General features: G+C 41.4%; 1 protein-coding gene across 1 annotated transcript in view; it reads left to right on the top strand.

Moving 5' to 3' along the window:
- Positions 1 to 14,406, top strand: part of LOC145292007 (ras-related protein Rab-18-like) — a gene marked incomplete in the record, with an annotated part of 169,663 nt that overhangs the window by 40,084 nt on the left and 115,173 nt on the right. Inside the window, 1 exon segment of the mRNA XM_080137995.1 lies at positions 13,626 to 13,698. Coding sequence (XP_079994121.1) covers positions 13,626 to 13,698 — 73 coding nt within the window.

The following is a 14,406-nucleotide window of genomic DNA, read 5'->3' as shown; positions in this document are numbered from 1 at the left end:
CATACCCTATCAAACTCGAAGAGGTATTCTTGGAATTGATGGTAGGGTCGGATGTCATCAGGGAGATCTGTTGGGTGATTGGGGAAGCCCTGGTGGATGGCTTCTGTTAACCTGATCATGGATGCATCGCTGGATCTGGCGACACGAATATTATCCCATGTGATCGATTTGATCACTTTTACATTGGGGATAGCTGCTTGGGAGCAGATGCTGGAGTCCAAAGTGTCTTCGGTTTGGGTGTGGATTGTGGCCAAGATGTTGTGTGGCAGGTATGGTAGCGAGCAGTCGACTCGACCCTGCTGAAACATTACTGGGGCTGTGTCATCCACGTCATCAGGGAGCGTGAGTTGGGTTGCCTTGCTGATAGTGTCTAGATAAGCCGTCAGCTGCGGCATGGGAAGCACCTGGGATGTGCACCATTTTTAATCGATAGTGGAGCGATCTTTCCTTCAGATTGCGCAGCCTTGGATTTGGGATGTCGTCGAGAGAGCGGTTGGTGAATATCTTCAGGAGGGGCTTGTGGTCCACTGCAATGATCAGGTTGGAACATCTCAGCACAAAGTGTCGACATTTGTCCAAAGCGTTGACTACGGCAAGCGCCTCTCCCTCTACTGGGGCGTAGCGGGATTCTGCCCCCGACGTGAAGCCAATGTGATTTTCCAGCCCGTTCTGCAGCAGAATGGCCTTGAGGATGAGTAATCACAGTGCTTCTGGAACAGCCAAAACCCCATACCATCCCTGCTCCAGTCAGTTGCGAGGCAGGTTGGCTTTGTCTTGTCGAATATTTCTACCCCCTTTTGAATTTCACTGATTATGGCTTTGGACTCCTCAAAAAGTTGATTCAGTGAGTTTGTCCATTGGAACAGGTTGCCAGGTTTAAGTAGTGTGTGGAATGGCTTCATGCGCTCAGCTGAGGTGAAGGTGTAGGACACCTGATTGATGAGCCCGAACCAGCTGCGGACATCTGTGATGTTGCGAGGAGCAGGGAAGTCCTGGCTCGCCTCTAGGTACCGGGAACATGGGCGTACTGTGGTTGGAGTGATCTCAAAGCCAGCGAATGTCACGTGGGTCTTGACAAAAACGAATTTGCTCGGGTTCACGATTATGCCATTGTTGCCACAGGTGTAGAGCCATTCTATCGCTTGGAAGAATGCATCTTCAATCGAGTCTGACCACATGAGGGTGTCATCCACGCATTTGGCTTTCCATGTGATGTGGGATACGATTTCATCAAAGCGATGACTGTAGCCATCCCCAGACGCGATGTAGCCCTGCGGTGCGACATGGTAGCGGTAACAACCCCAAGGCGTAAGGAACGTGGTAAGGTGGCGATCATCTTCGTGGAGAGCAACGCTATGATAGCCATTCCAAGCGCCAGATACCGTTTTGCGAGTGTGCGGAGCTATGATCCTGGCTTGGTGGAAGGGTGACTGGGTATGGTGGGTCTCTCTGGTTAAGAGGTTGTAAGTCAACTGTCTGTCGAGGTTTGCCAGACTTCTTTGGGCAGATCACCATTTTTTTTTTTTTTTTTTTAAATGGAGAGTAGATAATAGTGGATGTGTTATCGGCAGCTCCAGTAACTCTCGCTTCTCCTTTTTTGTCCCTCAGTCCTTATTCAATGAGTGATTTTTCTGACAAAGGGTGAAGAAAAAGCTGCTTAAAGGTCGGTAGTACTTGGTGAACAGTAGTCTGAGATGTCGGAAATTTTTCTGTCTCTATGTCTGTCCTTGTGGCCATGTCACTAGTAAGGGTGCTGGAGGTAAACGTTTTGTCTGGGCTGACGTTATCCGCCTGATAGTCAGGGACCCGAACCACCTTGGATAAACCACTAAGGAGACTGTCCTATCAGCAGGCGCAAAGTACTGGGACTGCTGTATTGCCATTTGGTGAGTGGATCTGGACCATGCTGTAGTCTCTGGTGGGGCCTCTCGATGCCATACTAGTGGGTAATTGTTACGGCTTTACCTTTTCGTGTGCTACAAAAAAAAAAAAAATTTCCTGTCTTTTTCTCTCTTACTTTCCCTCTCTGTACTGCTCTAACCAAGTATGCCGACCTGTTTCCACAAACCCCAAAACCTCAACATGAAATATCTCCAGAAAAAAAACTCGAATAAACCTAGAACCCCATCTTCCAACATAGACCCCTACTACCAGGTCTCCTTCTCCAACATCAGGGGTCTACGTTCCAACCTTCCAGAGGTTGAAACCCAATTACAGGAGACGAAACCGAATATATTATTTCTAAGCGAAACTGGAATAGGGCCGACCACTTCCCTAGATGAGTTCATAATTAACGGATACTCTAATTTAACAGCTAAATCTGACTCCCAAGATCGCCATGGGCATGGAATATGTGCCTACATTAAAGATGGCTTCCCGTGTGGCAGGGATATCTCTAGAGAAGATCCTAACTTACCCTATATGTGCTTCCGGGTTGCACTTGCTAACACCACTGCATTTATATTTGCCCTCTATCGGCCCCACAACAGCGGAGTTACTATCTTTAAGAGCATATCTGAGAAAATAGAGTTGTATGCTCAATCTGTTAAGTCAAAAGTAGCTGAGCAGCGGCTTGGTTCCCACCAGTTTTGGCAAATAGCAAACAGAATCCTGAACAGAAGCGTGTGCTCCATCCCAACTATTATCAATGGACCTGAGGTAATCTCGTCAGCATCAGACAAAGCCAAACTCTTTGTCAAGAACTTTGCAGCTAATTCTACCCTTTGCGACCAAGACCGCCAACCCCCAATATTTCCTCCTGTATCAGAAAACACGCTATGTGATATATGTATATCTGTACGTGATGTTGCGAAGCTAATCAAAAACCTTGATTCGAGTAAAGCAACTGGCCCTGATGGTATTCCAATTATAGTACTCAAAAAACTTCAACCTGAACTAGCGCCCATACTTACAAAACTGTTTAAACGTTGTCTTAAGGAGAATAGTTTCCCATCTCCCTGGAAAATCTCATCAGTATGCCCTGTATTTAAGAATTCAGGTGATCGCTCATCCCCCTCTCAGTACAGGCCAATAAGTCTCCTGTGCGTCATGAGTAAGTTGCTAGAATCTGTGTTAAATACAGAAGTAATCAACCATCTCAACAAAAATAACCTTCTTAGTGACACTCAATATGGTTTCCGTTCTGCTAGATCTACAGCAGATGTCCTTACAGTTATATCGCATAGGATTAGCAAATCTCTCGACAGTGGCAATCTTTCTAGGGCAATTGCTCTTGACATATCTAAAGCCTTTGATAGGGTATGGCATAAAGGTTTACTTCATAAGATCGCTAGCTATGGTATAGGTGGAAAAGTCTTCTCAATTATTAAATCATTTCTTTCTGATAGGTTCATAAGAGTAGTAGTTGAGGGGCAAAAATCAGAAGCTCACAGTATTAATGCCGGTGTCCCTCAGGGATCCATCCTGGGCCCAACTCTTTTCCTGATCTACATTAATGATCTTCCAAATCATATCCTTACATCATTTGTAGACATTTATGCTGACGACACTACCATTTATGGTAGCACATCTAAGACAGTAAACGACCAAGTTCTCTCCAATTCTCTCTCCTCTGATCTTGAGCACATAGTACAATGGGGAAAGGAGTGGCTGGTTACTTTTAATGCATCTAAAACCAAGCTTCTCTCTTTACATCATTAACATTCTAATCCACATTTGTCATCAATTGAAATGAATGGCTCTCGTCTTCAGGAGGCCTCAAGTTTTGACAAGCTTCTGGGCTTGACCATTACTCCTGATCTTAAATGGAACACGTATATCAAATCTGTTGCCAAGGCCGCTGGAAAAATGGTGGGATCTTTCTATCGATCTGGTAGATATCTCACTGCTGATGCTATTCTCTATCTATATAAGAGCCAGGTACGTCCAAGGATGGAATACTGTTGCCACATCTGGGCAGGAGCTGCTAGAAAGGACTTGTCCTGCCTTGATAGAGTTCAAAATAGACTTCGTAGCCTTGTAGGAGATGTCCTTTTCTCCTCCTTGCAACCTCTATCTCACAGAAGAGATGTTGCGAGTTTGTCTCTGATGTATCGTTATTTTCATGGAAAGTGTTCAACTGAGCTTCAATCTATGGTCCCCCCTCGCCAAACTTTCACAAGAAACACTCGTCTAGCTGTAAACACTATCAATAATTTCCCCCACTCTTTATCTGTGCCTAAACCTAAACGTAGATTCCATGAACAAAGCTTCTTTCTTAGAACTGCACGCCTGTGGAATTGTGTTCCGTTTTCCTGCTTTCCGGCTGACTACAATATGGTTGTGTTCAAGTCTAAAGTAAATAAGTTCTTGATGAGCCGTTCCATATAAGTTATCAAATTTACCAAATTTTCATTACTAATGATTACTATATTGACCAATTTCTACTGTACACTCTTTAACCCTTATCCTTGAGTGGCCTCTGGGCCTTGATAATGTGGTGACGCCTATGTAAAAAAAAAAAAAAAAAAAAAAAATAGACCACATCCTGTCTGCACATCCCTCGGCTAACATCCACATCTGTGGTGACTTCAACGTCCATAACGTGGAATGGCTGACCCATTCAAATAAGACAGACGATGAGGGGAGGTTTTGTCATGATTTTGCCATTACTTATGACCTCACTCAGATTGTTCGCGAACCCACCCGTGTGCCCGATACACCCGGTCAATATGCAAGCCTCCTAGACCTTTTTCTCTCAACTTCCCCTGAGCTATGTTCATGTTCCGTTCATTCTCCTCTAGGATCCTCCGACCACTCAGTTGTATCAGTTAAGATAAAAACGAAATGTAATAAGTCCCCTGACGTACCCCTCCACCGTACTGTATACCGATACTCTATGGCTGACTGGGATAGCTTCCGTACATTCATATCTGATCTACCTCTGCACTCCATGTTTAAAAAGGAAGTGTTCTCTATAGTATCAGATCTGACCGAATGGTTAATTGTAGGCATAGTCCAATTCATACCATCTAAAAATTCCAACAAAAACCTAACAGCCAGCCATGGTCCTCCCCAAAATGTGCTGTTGCTATTGCGCACAGAAATCACTTTTTCCATAGCTACCAACGTAATAGATGCACTGAGACTAAAGCTGCTTTCAGGACTACCAGCAACCACTGTAAAAGCGTAATAAAAAATGCAAGAGAGCTATATGCCCAGTCTGTTAAATCCAAGGTAGCTGATCAACAGCTTGGTTCCCACCAATTTTGGCAAATAACAAATAGGATCCTGAACAGAAGTGATTGTTCTATCCCAACCATTATCAATGGTCCAGAGGTCATCTCGTCAGCATCAGACAAGGCCAAACTATTTGCAAAGAACTTTTCAGCTAATTCTACGCTATGCGACGAAGGCCATCAACTCCCCATATTTCCTCCTATAACACAGAAGACGCTAGGTAACATATAAATATCCGTGCATGAGGTCGCCAAGCTAATCAAGAACCTTGATTCTAGTAAAGCAACTGGCCCTGACGGAATCCCAATTATAGTGTTAAAAAAGCTTCAACCAGAACTTGCTCCCATACTTACGAAACTGTTTAAGCCTTGCCTTAAGGAGAAGTGCTTTCCGACTCCCTGGAAGACCTCATCAGTTAGACCTGTATTTAAGAATTCAGGTGATAAGTCATCTCCCTCTCACTACAGACCAATAAGTCTCCTGTGTGTTATCAGTAAGTTGCTGGAATCCATATTAAATAGAGAAATAGTCAACCACCTCAGCAGAAACAACCTTCTTAGTGACGCACAATATGGTTTCCGCTCTGCAAGATCTACTGCAGATGTGCTGACGGTTATATCTCACAGGATTAGTGAATCTCTTGACAAAGGCTTCCTTTCTAGGGCAATTGCTCTTAACATATCAAAAGCCTTCGACAAGGTATGGCATAAGGGTCTACTTCACAAGATTTCCAGCTACGGTATAACTGGAAATGTTTTCTCAATCATTAAATCATTTCTCTCCAATAGGCTCATAAGAGTAGTGGTCGATTGACAAAAATCAGAGGCCTGCAGTATTAATGCTGGAGTCCCTCAGGGGGTCAATCCTGGGCCCAACTCTCTTCCTGATCTACATCAATGACCTCCCTAAACACATACGTAAATCATTCGTTGACATCTATGCTGATGACACGACCATCTACGGCAACACATCAAAGGCTGTAAATGACAAAGTTCTCTCTGATTCTCTCTCCTCTGATCTCGAGCACGTGGTTCAGTGGGGGAAGACGTGGCTGGTTATCTTTAATGCATCTAAAACCAAACTCCTATCCTTACATCAACACTCTGATCCCCATCTGGCATCAATTGGGATGGATGGCTCTTGTCTGGGTGAGGCCCCGTGTTTTGACAATCTTCTGCGTTTGACCTTTACTCCTGATCTGAAATGGAACACGTACATCAAGTCTGTTGACAAGGTCGTTGGAAATATGGTGGGATCCTTCTACTGCTCCAGAAGATATCTCACTACTGATGCAATTCTCTATCTATATAAAAGCCAAGTACGTCCAAGGATGGAATACTGCTGCCATATCTGGGCAGGAGCTGCTAAAAACAGCTATCCTGCCTTGACAGAGTACAAAATAGACTTCGTGGCTTAGTGGGGGTGCCCTTTTCTCTACCCTGCAACCTCTCTCCCACAGAAGAGACGTTGCGAGCCTATCCTTGTTTTATTGTTATTTCCATGGCAGGTGCTCGTCTGAACTCCAATCTCTGGTCCCCCCTCGCCAATCTTTCACAAAAAACACCCGTCTAGCCGAATCCACTGTGAAAAATTTCCCCCGCTCTTTATCTGTGCCTAAATCAAAATGTGGATTCCATGAACAAAGCTTCTTTCTTAGAACTGCACGCCTGTGGAACTCTGTTCCGTCTGCCTGCTTCCCACCTGACTACAACTTGGATGTGTTCAAGTCCAACGTTAACAAATTCCTAATTAACCGCCCCCTTAAGTAAACACTTCATCAAATCTCCACACTAACGTAATGTACTTGCAATAACCCTTATCCCTGAGTGGCTTCCGGGCCTTGATAAGTGGTGACCCATGTGTAAAAAAACAAAAAAACAAAGGTGACCGGTGTGCCGATTGGAACAGGCTCTATCACCCCGAGATGAACGTCCTGGTCCAGGCCAGCTTTCACCTCATCTTGCCAATGCGCAGGTACGGGTATGGGTGTGTGGCAGGCAACAGGCTGAGCATTAGGGTCGACCATGAGGCGCATAGGGGGACCAGCCATTTTTGGTAGTGGTTGGTGGTTGCAAACATTGAAGGTGCTGGACTTGTAGTACTCTAGGAGCCACGTTTTCAGCTTCTCACGGTTTTCCTCTGTAGGTGGGTATGGGAGCGATGTCGGGAGAGCCGAAGCTTGTTGACGATGAAGACAATTGCACGTCTGTGTCGTGTCTGTGATGACATTCGAATTGTTGGTTTCGGATGTTCCACCGATCGTGGGGAAGCTGATTGATATCATTCCGAGGGCGACGCATGTTTCCTTCGACAAGAACAGTTTGTCCGTTGAATCGGAGAAGTAGACAATCTGTCTCATTTCTATGGCTTTTCCGGACGGGGATGTCCCAGAGATTCTTAGAACTGTGGCACTTGCGATGTCAATAACACGATTATTGACAGTAGTTCATGTGGACTGGATGCAGATGTCTCTTTTCCAGCCCTACTTTCAAGAGAAGCGTTGTGCCAGCCAAGCAGGACTGGCAGCCGGTGTCAGCCAAGGCTTTGAAGAGGGTGGTGCGCGAGGGATGTTTTCCAATGTCGGGAGTCTGAGGGCGTGTGCAATCAGACGGGGTGGCGCTAATTGTCACGTCAATGCAAGGCTGAGGGTCAGAAGGCTGCCGCTCCCATGCATTGCAAAACTCCTTGTATATATGGTGGTTGAGCTATATGGCATCAATTACCACAGAAGGAACATTGGCGATTAGGCAGAAAGTGATAAAGATGGCAGTGGCATCATCTGGGGTCGGCGCGAGGGTGACTTTTAACATGTCTGTCGGCATACACTCTCAAAGTGGTGGAGTATTCTACATTTGGTGCATGTGTGATTATATGCCAGGCATTTCTGCATGCGCGCCTATCTGGTTTGTCCATGGCCTGTGGTGCCACAGTAATCATAAAGCTTGGTACCTTTGGTAGTGTCACGAGCTGTTTTCGGTTTGTTACAATGCTTGTATGTGGTAGGAGTCTTGGATAAGCGGCTTGAGGAGTGCTTGCCGCTCTCTTTGGCCTTGACAAATTGTAGGATGTCCTCTAGGCTCACATGCTGTTTTTCCTGGTTGAAGACATCTAGTCGGATGTCCTCATCTTCCAGTCCACGAATGAGGGTGTCCCGGATCATGATGTCACTGAAATCGACTTCCAGGGCACATGTGCATGTCTTCTTGAAGTTACAGATACTGGCCTGTCTGCAGAGGCGGGTGGCATACATCCTCACAGACTCATCACGGTTCTGGCAAGTCTGTTGAAGTTGGAGACGAGCAACCATGATGTTCTCTTGGCAAACTGCGAGGCTTTTAATGTTCCCGGGTCTTTTCGTCCTTGATTGTTAAGGTGCCAAAAGTCTGTGTGAGATCCTTTCGAAAACTGTCTTCGCAGCATTCGAGGAGTTGGTGTGCGATGTCCGTGCCAGGGAGCCAAGTCGCAGCCTTGTACTCTGTCCAGCGCAGTTCAAAGTAGGACCATTCCTCGCTGGTGTCACCTGCTGTGACGATCAGCCGTTTCACCCTCTCCGCTTTAGGGGTGCTGGAGGCGGGAGCTGGATGTGTGGTCCGGTCAACCGGATGGGCTGTGCGGGTGTGGAGGTCAATTAAGCTGAGCAGGCCCGATAGCAAGGGGCTGTAATGATAGATGAGCTTCAACTCTTTAGTCAATGTTCTTTTATTGGACCAATGATTTTTGCACCTGGAAATACATAAAATAGAAGAACAACATCATGTACATCTATTATGTTGAAAGCAATGGAAATAGTGATTTCTGTGTGCAATGGCAGCAGCACATTCTGGAGAGAATCATGGCTGGCTGTTAGGTTTTTGCTGGAATTTTTTGGAGGGTATGACATGGTCTATAACTACAATTAACCATTCCGTCAGGTCTGATACTATAGAGGACACCTTCTTTTTTAAACATGGAACGCAGAGGTAGATCTGATACAAATGTACAGAAGCTATCTCAGTCAGTCATAGAGTATTGATATACTGTACGATGGAGAGGTACATCTGAGGACTTATTACATTTCGTTTTTATTTTAATCGATGCAACAGAGTAGTCGGAAGATGAACATAACTCGGGAAAGTTGTGAGAAAAAAATCTAGGAGACTTACATGCTGACCGTCAGTATCGGGCACATGGGTGTGTTCACCGACAATCTGAGTGAGGTCATAAGTAATGGAGAAATCATGACAGAACCTCCCCTCATCATCTGTCTTGTTTGAGTGGGTTAATCATTCCACATTGTGAACATGGAAGTCTCTACAGACATGAATATTAGCCAAAGGATGTGGTCAATTTTCTCAGATATGATCTTAGATAGTAACTCCAATTGTGGGGGGGGGGGTGATAGAGGGTAAATATAAACATAGTCATGTGAGCAAGTGCTACCCGGAAATACATATAGGGTAATTTAGAATCTTCTCTGGAGATGTCCCTACCACATCTTTAATGTAGGCACATATTCCATGCCCATGGCGATTTTTGGGGTCAAATTTGGATGTTAAGTTAGAGTATCCTTTAATTCCAAACTCTTTTAGGGAAATAATTGGTCCAATGCCAGTTTCGCCTAAGAATAATAGGTCTGGTTTAGTTTCCTGTAATTGGGTTTCAACTTCTAGAAAGTTGGAACGTAGATCCCTGATGTTGGAGAAGGAGACATGGTAGTGGGGGTCTACGTTGGAAGTTGAAGATCTAGGTTTAATCATGTGTTTTTTCTGGAAACTTATCATGATGGAGTCTTGATTTGTGGAATAGGTCAACAGAAGAGCAATGCAGAGAGGGAAAGTAAACGAGAAAAAGAAACTAAGAAATCAAACTTGTATTTTTCTACCTTCTTTAAAAAAGTAAAGATTGGCTCCACAAAGTTTTTTCAATATGAAAAACAACCTCACTTCCGAAAAGTTTAGTTTTCAAGAAGCTGTGAGTAGAAAAAAAATCTACAACGCTATCTATTGCTAAAGAATTGACCTAATTGATTGACAGAAACTTTTGGTTTATGCAAGTCATGCCAAGTTTTCAAATTTGGAATAAGACATTTTTATTGCCTTAGAATTTTTTTCTTTATCCAAAAGCCTTTATTTTTGGACTGTTCGTTGAAAAGGCACATTTTTGGTTTTTACACACAAACGAAAAAAAGACACTAGCTTTTTCTTGTGGGCTGGTCGACTTTCACTTGTGCAAATATCTTAATTTTTCCTCTTTGCAAGAAACTATTTTCATTTTACAGTATATATTTGAAAAACATTTCATTACTGGGACCTAAAAATTTCTATTGATAGCCTGCATGATTTTCATTTTCTCTGTAAAACGAGAAAAGAAAAAAGTTTATCCACTCTCTGAAGGATCAAAACCACATTCACTCCATTACGAGAATGCAGGGCAACAATGTTAACACTCGACTGGATTTTAACTATGAAAAAGGATTTCAATTCATTTTATTATTCCAAATTCTTCTTGACTCGGAATTCTTCATTTTTTTTTTATTTATTTATTTTTTTTAAGAGAGATTTGTGGAAAATTAAACAATTTTCTGTTAAAACCACATGTACGTGACTTTTTTCTTTGTGAATATTAATTTGGCATGTCTTCTCCGTAAAGTCACATTTTTTCTGTTTAGCATTTCTTAGACCCATATTTGTCTTGTGAGTCTATTTTCAAAATGGAAGAGCTTTCAAGTCAACTAGTTGAAATGATATGTTTACAATAGACTCAGATTTTGGAATTACAGAAAGAAAGACAAGCGGAATGAAGGCAATTCAGCAAAAGAATACTGGAAATGCAGACACAGGCAAAAAATTAGAATTGGAACGAAAGTAACAGCAAAGAAAGTCAGCAACGAGTCAGATCAGAATGTTTTTTCACAAATCGCAATCGGGTCAGCATTAGAAACATTTCACTGGGGTCCTGAATCAGAGTGAATTTTTTAAGCTTAGTTTTGCAGATTTGGTGATGTGATGTATTCAGGATTAATTGTAAGTCAAGGAATGAGCAGGTGAAGGTTCATATTTTATTACAAAAATTGTGAGCTGCGGAACATAATAAATTCGTGGACTACATCATCTCTAAACAGACAAGCGAATTGTCCTTCGACGAGACAGTGAAATCTTTGATGGAATCATACTATCCAGAAATCAGCTTATTCCATAAAAGATCGAGATGCATCAACCCGACACACAAAGAAGACCAAGATTACACATTTGCTTCAGTCGTAAATAGACAGTGTGACAACTTCGGACTATCCTCATTGACGCTCAACAACTTTAAGATCCTGATTTTCATTCAAGTCTTAGTGTCGACCAAGGATGTTGAGCAGACGCCAGGCACTAAATAGATTGGAAAAGGAACCAAATATAACCCTTCAACAATTGGCTGTGGAATGTCAAAGAATCATCTTGGAGAAGCAAGACTCCAAAAATATAGAAGAGGCAGGTGTAGCACACATTAGAAAGGTACGAAGTAACAAAAACTTTTGCTCTCCAAACAGAAGAAAAAAAATCAAAGGATATCAGTCTGCGCATACTTATTGACTGGGTTGAATGCAGCACTTAAGGATCATCATTACCTGCTACCCAGTTCTGAGGAAGTTTTTACGAAACTAAATAGAGAGAAAATAATCTCAGAAGTAGATCTCAACGAAGTGTACGCACAGATTTCTGTTGAGGAAGAAAGCTAAAACCTTTTGTGCATTACAACTCACAAGGGACTATCTAAGTTCAATACGTTAGCTTTTGGAATCAAAGTCGCACCAGCTATCTTTCCACAGATAATCGACACTGTTGAACGACCTTGATTCTTCCATCGGTACCTCGATGATATTCTAATGAAAAGCGAATTTATAGAGCAACAGAGAAAACACATTTTTCAGGTGTTCAAAAAGATAAATCAGTACAGCTTCACACTTAAAGACACCAAATGTGAATGTTTTCTTGACCAAATAAAATACCTAGGGCAGATAATTTCTCAACATGCTACCAGGTATTATTATATCGGGAGAGAGTAGTTGTTCCAGCAACCCTCTAAAAGAAAATCTCAGAGGATTTTCACACAGGACACCCTGGCACCACCAGAGTGAAAAGTTTAATGTGATCATGTGTAAAAAAACATGGGCAAGGATATTGAAAAAAAGATTAAAGCATGCAGAGGATGTGCACTAGCTGCTAAAGTTCCATCAATTCAATTTAGCCCATGGCCCAGATATCTCCAGCGGAAGTGATGTTTGTGAGAAAAATATGGACAGTCTTTGACAAACTATTGCCAAAAGAGGTAAAACCCACAAAGATAACTGTTCCCAAGAAGAATTACGTGTGGGAAGAAAATATATTCTTCTAAATGCACAAAGAAAATATATTCTTCTAGATGCACAAAGAAAATATATTCTTCTAGATGCACAAAGAAAATATATTCTTCTAGATGCACAAAGAAAATATATTCTTCTAGATGCACAAAGAAAATATATTCTTCTAGATGCACAAAGAAAATATATTCTTCCAGATGCAGGAAACAATCAAGAACAAGATTGGCCGTATGGTCTACATGGTGGAAGAGCTACATTCCACACATAAGAAACACTTGAACCAAATATGCAAACACATTTCGAACGAGTTAGGTGAAACTCCGCCAGAAGACCTCTTGTATGCATTTGACCTGGAACCCCCTCAAACTAGTACCAAAATATGTTGTTCTGGCAGAAAAACGAAACTTGGAGGTCTGCCTAAGAAAGAAAAACTATTTCGGAGAAATAAATCTTTGGAGAGGGTGGGTTTCTGGGGTAGTTACCACTCCTGTATCTATGATAGTATGGATTCATCTGGCACTATTTAAACCAGACACTTCTGCCTTCGAACAGAGAGCACATGCATAGTCCGACCGCTCGCAGTGAACATCAGGACTCTTTCACTTTAATATTGTGACCCCCTTAACAGGACCACAACAAATACCCTAAAAGTTATTAAGTGGAGAGTGGACCAAGTAATGCTCCAACTTTATAAGGCACTCCGTAGGCTCAAATTGATTCATGGCTATATCATTATTTCCAACTGTAAACCATATTTAAAAATAAAACTCTTTCACAAGCCTATTAGTTGGATCAAAGATCCTATAACTATTGTGTTAACCTGGATCTAAATTGGAAACAATTTATGAATAAGCTCTTACTACAAAAGACCCCTCTTTAGCAGGAAATATCAAATTAAAAAAATCCTTGAACAATACAAACATTGTTTTATTTTAAATAAAACAATCAAATTGTATAAAATGCTCAACAAGGTTTGAAATGTTACTAAACCATATACCTTTTATTGCTAACAAAGTAAAAAAAAATATATATAAATTTTAAAATTTTTTATCAATTTATGAAAGCTCCTTAAAAGAAAAATGCTTTCAGTTCATTATTCTTTTTATTTTTTCTTATTTTGTAGGATACTGCTGGGCAAGAACGTTTTCGAACTTTAACTCCAAGTTATTATCGAGGTGCACAAGGAGTTATTTTAGGTAAAGTCATCCTTTAATTTTGCTATGTTTTAAAAATACATTAATGTAAATTGCTTGTATATATGGAGATATAGACAAAAGAATTTTGTAGTTTTTTTTAAGTAGGTTAAGATATAAAAATCATTATTTTCAGAAAAGTATGATATTAAAAAAAAAAAAAAAAAAGAACTTTAAAACTCTTGAAGTCCTTTTTTCTAGCTTTTTTTTTTTTTTTTTTTTTTGCAATAACACTGTTAGAACCATCATGTTCTCTATTGGCCTGGTCATATCACATATTGCTATCATTCTAGTCCAAGTAATCTAATTTTCAATCTGAAGATGATTTTTATAATCTTTTAACAAATGCTCATTTATTATTCAATGTTTTTGGGGGCACATTTGATCTTTTTTTTTTTTTTTTTTTTTTTTTTTTTGTTGTTGTTGCTGTTGTTGTTGTTGTTGTTGTTGTTGTTGGAAGAATTGGTGATCAAATGTATAAATTGATAATTGCCAACGTAACATGTTAACTGATTGACTACTATTTGTCATGATCATCATTTGTAAACAAGAATACATGGAATGCCGCTATGGCAGTAGTTCAAGTATATATGATCTGTGATACTGCAAAAATCTCATTTCACAGTCAAACAGTTTTTGTATTTTTGTGTCTACAAATGAAACACAAAATTTCTTACTAAAATTGACCCCCCCCCCTTAAAGCAGGAAATA

Source organism: Euprymna scolopes, chromosome 13, assembly GCF_053919585.1.
Source record: "Euprymna scolopes isolate OS-2025 chromosome 13, ASM5391958v1, whole genome shotgun sequence".
Lineage (NCBI taxonomy): Eukaryota > Metazoa > Mollusca > Cephalopoda > Sepiida > Sepiolidae > Euprymna > Euprymna scolopes.
The sequence above is the reverse complement of the archived record's forward strand: the minus strand, read 5'-3'. Positions and strand labels throughout refer to the sequence as shown.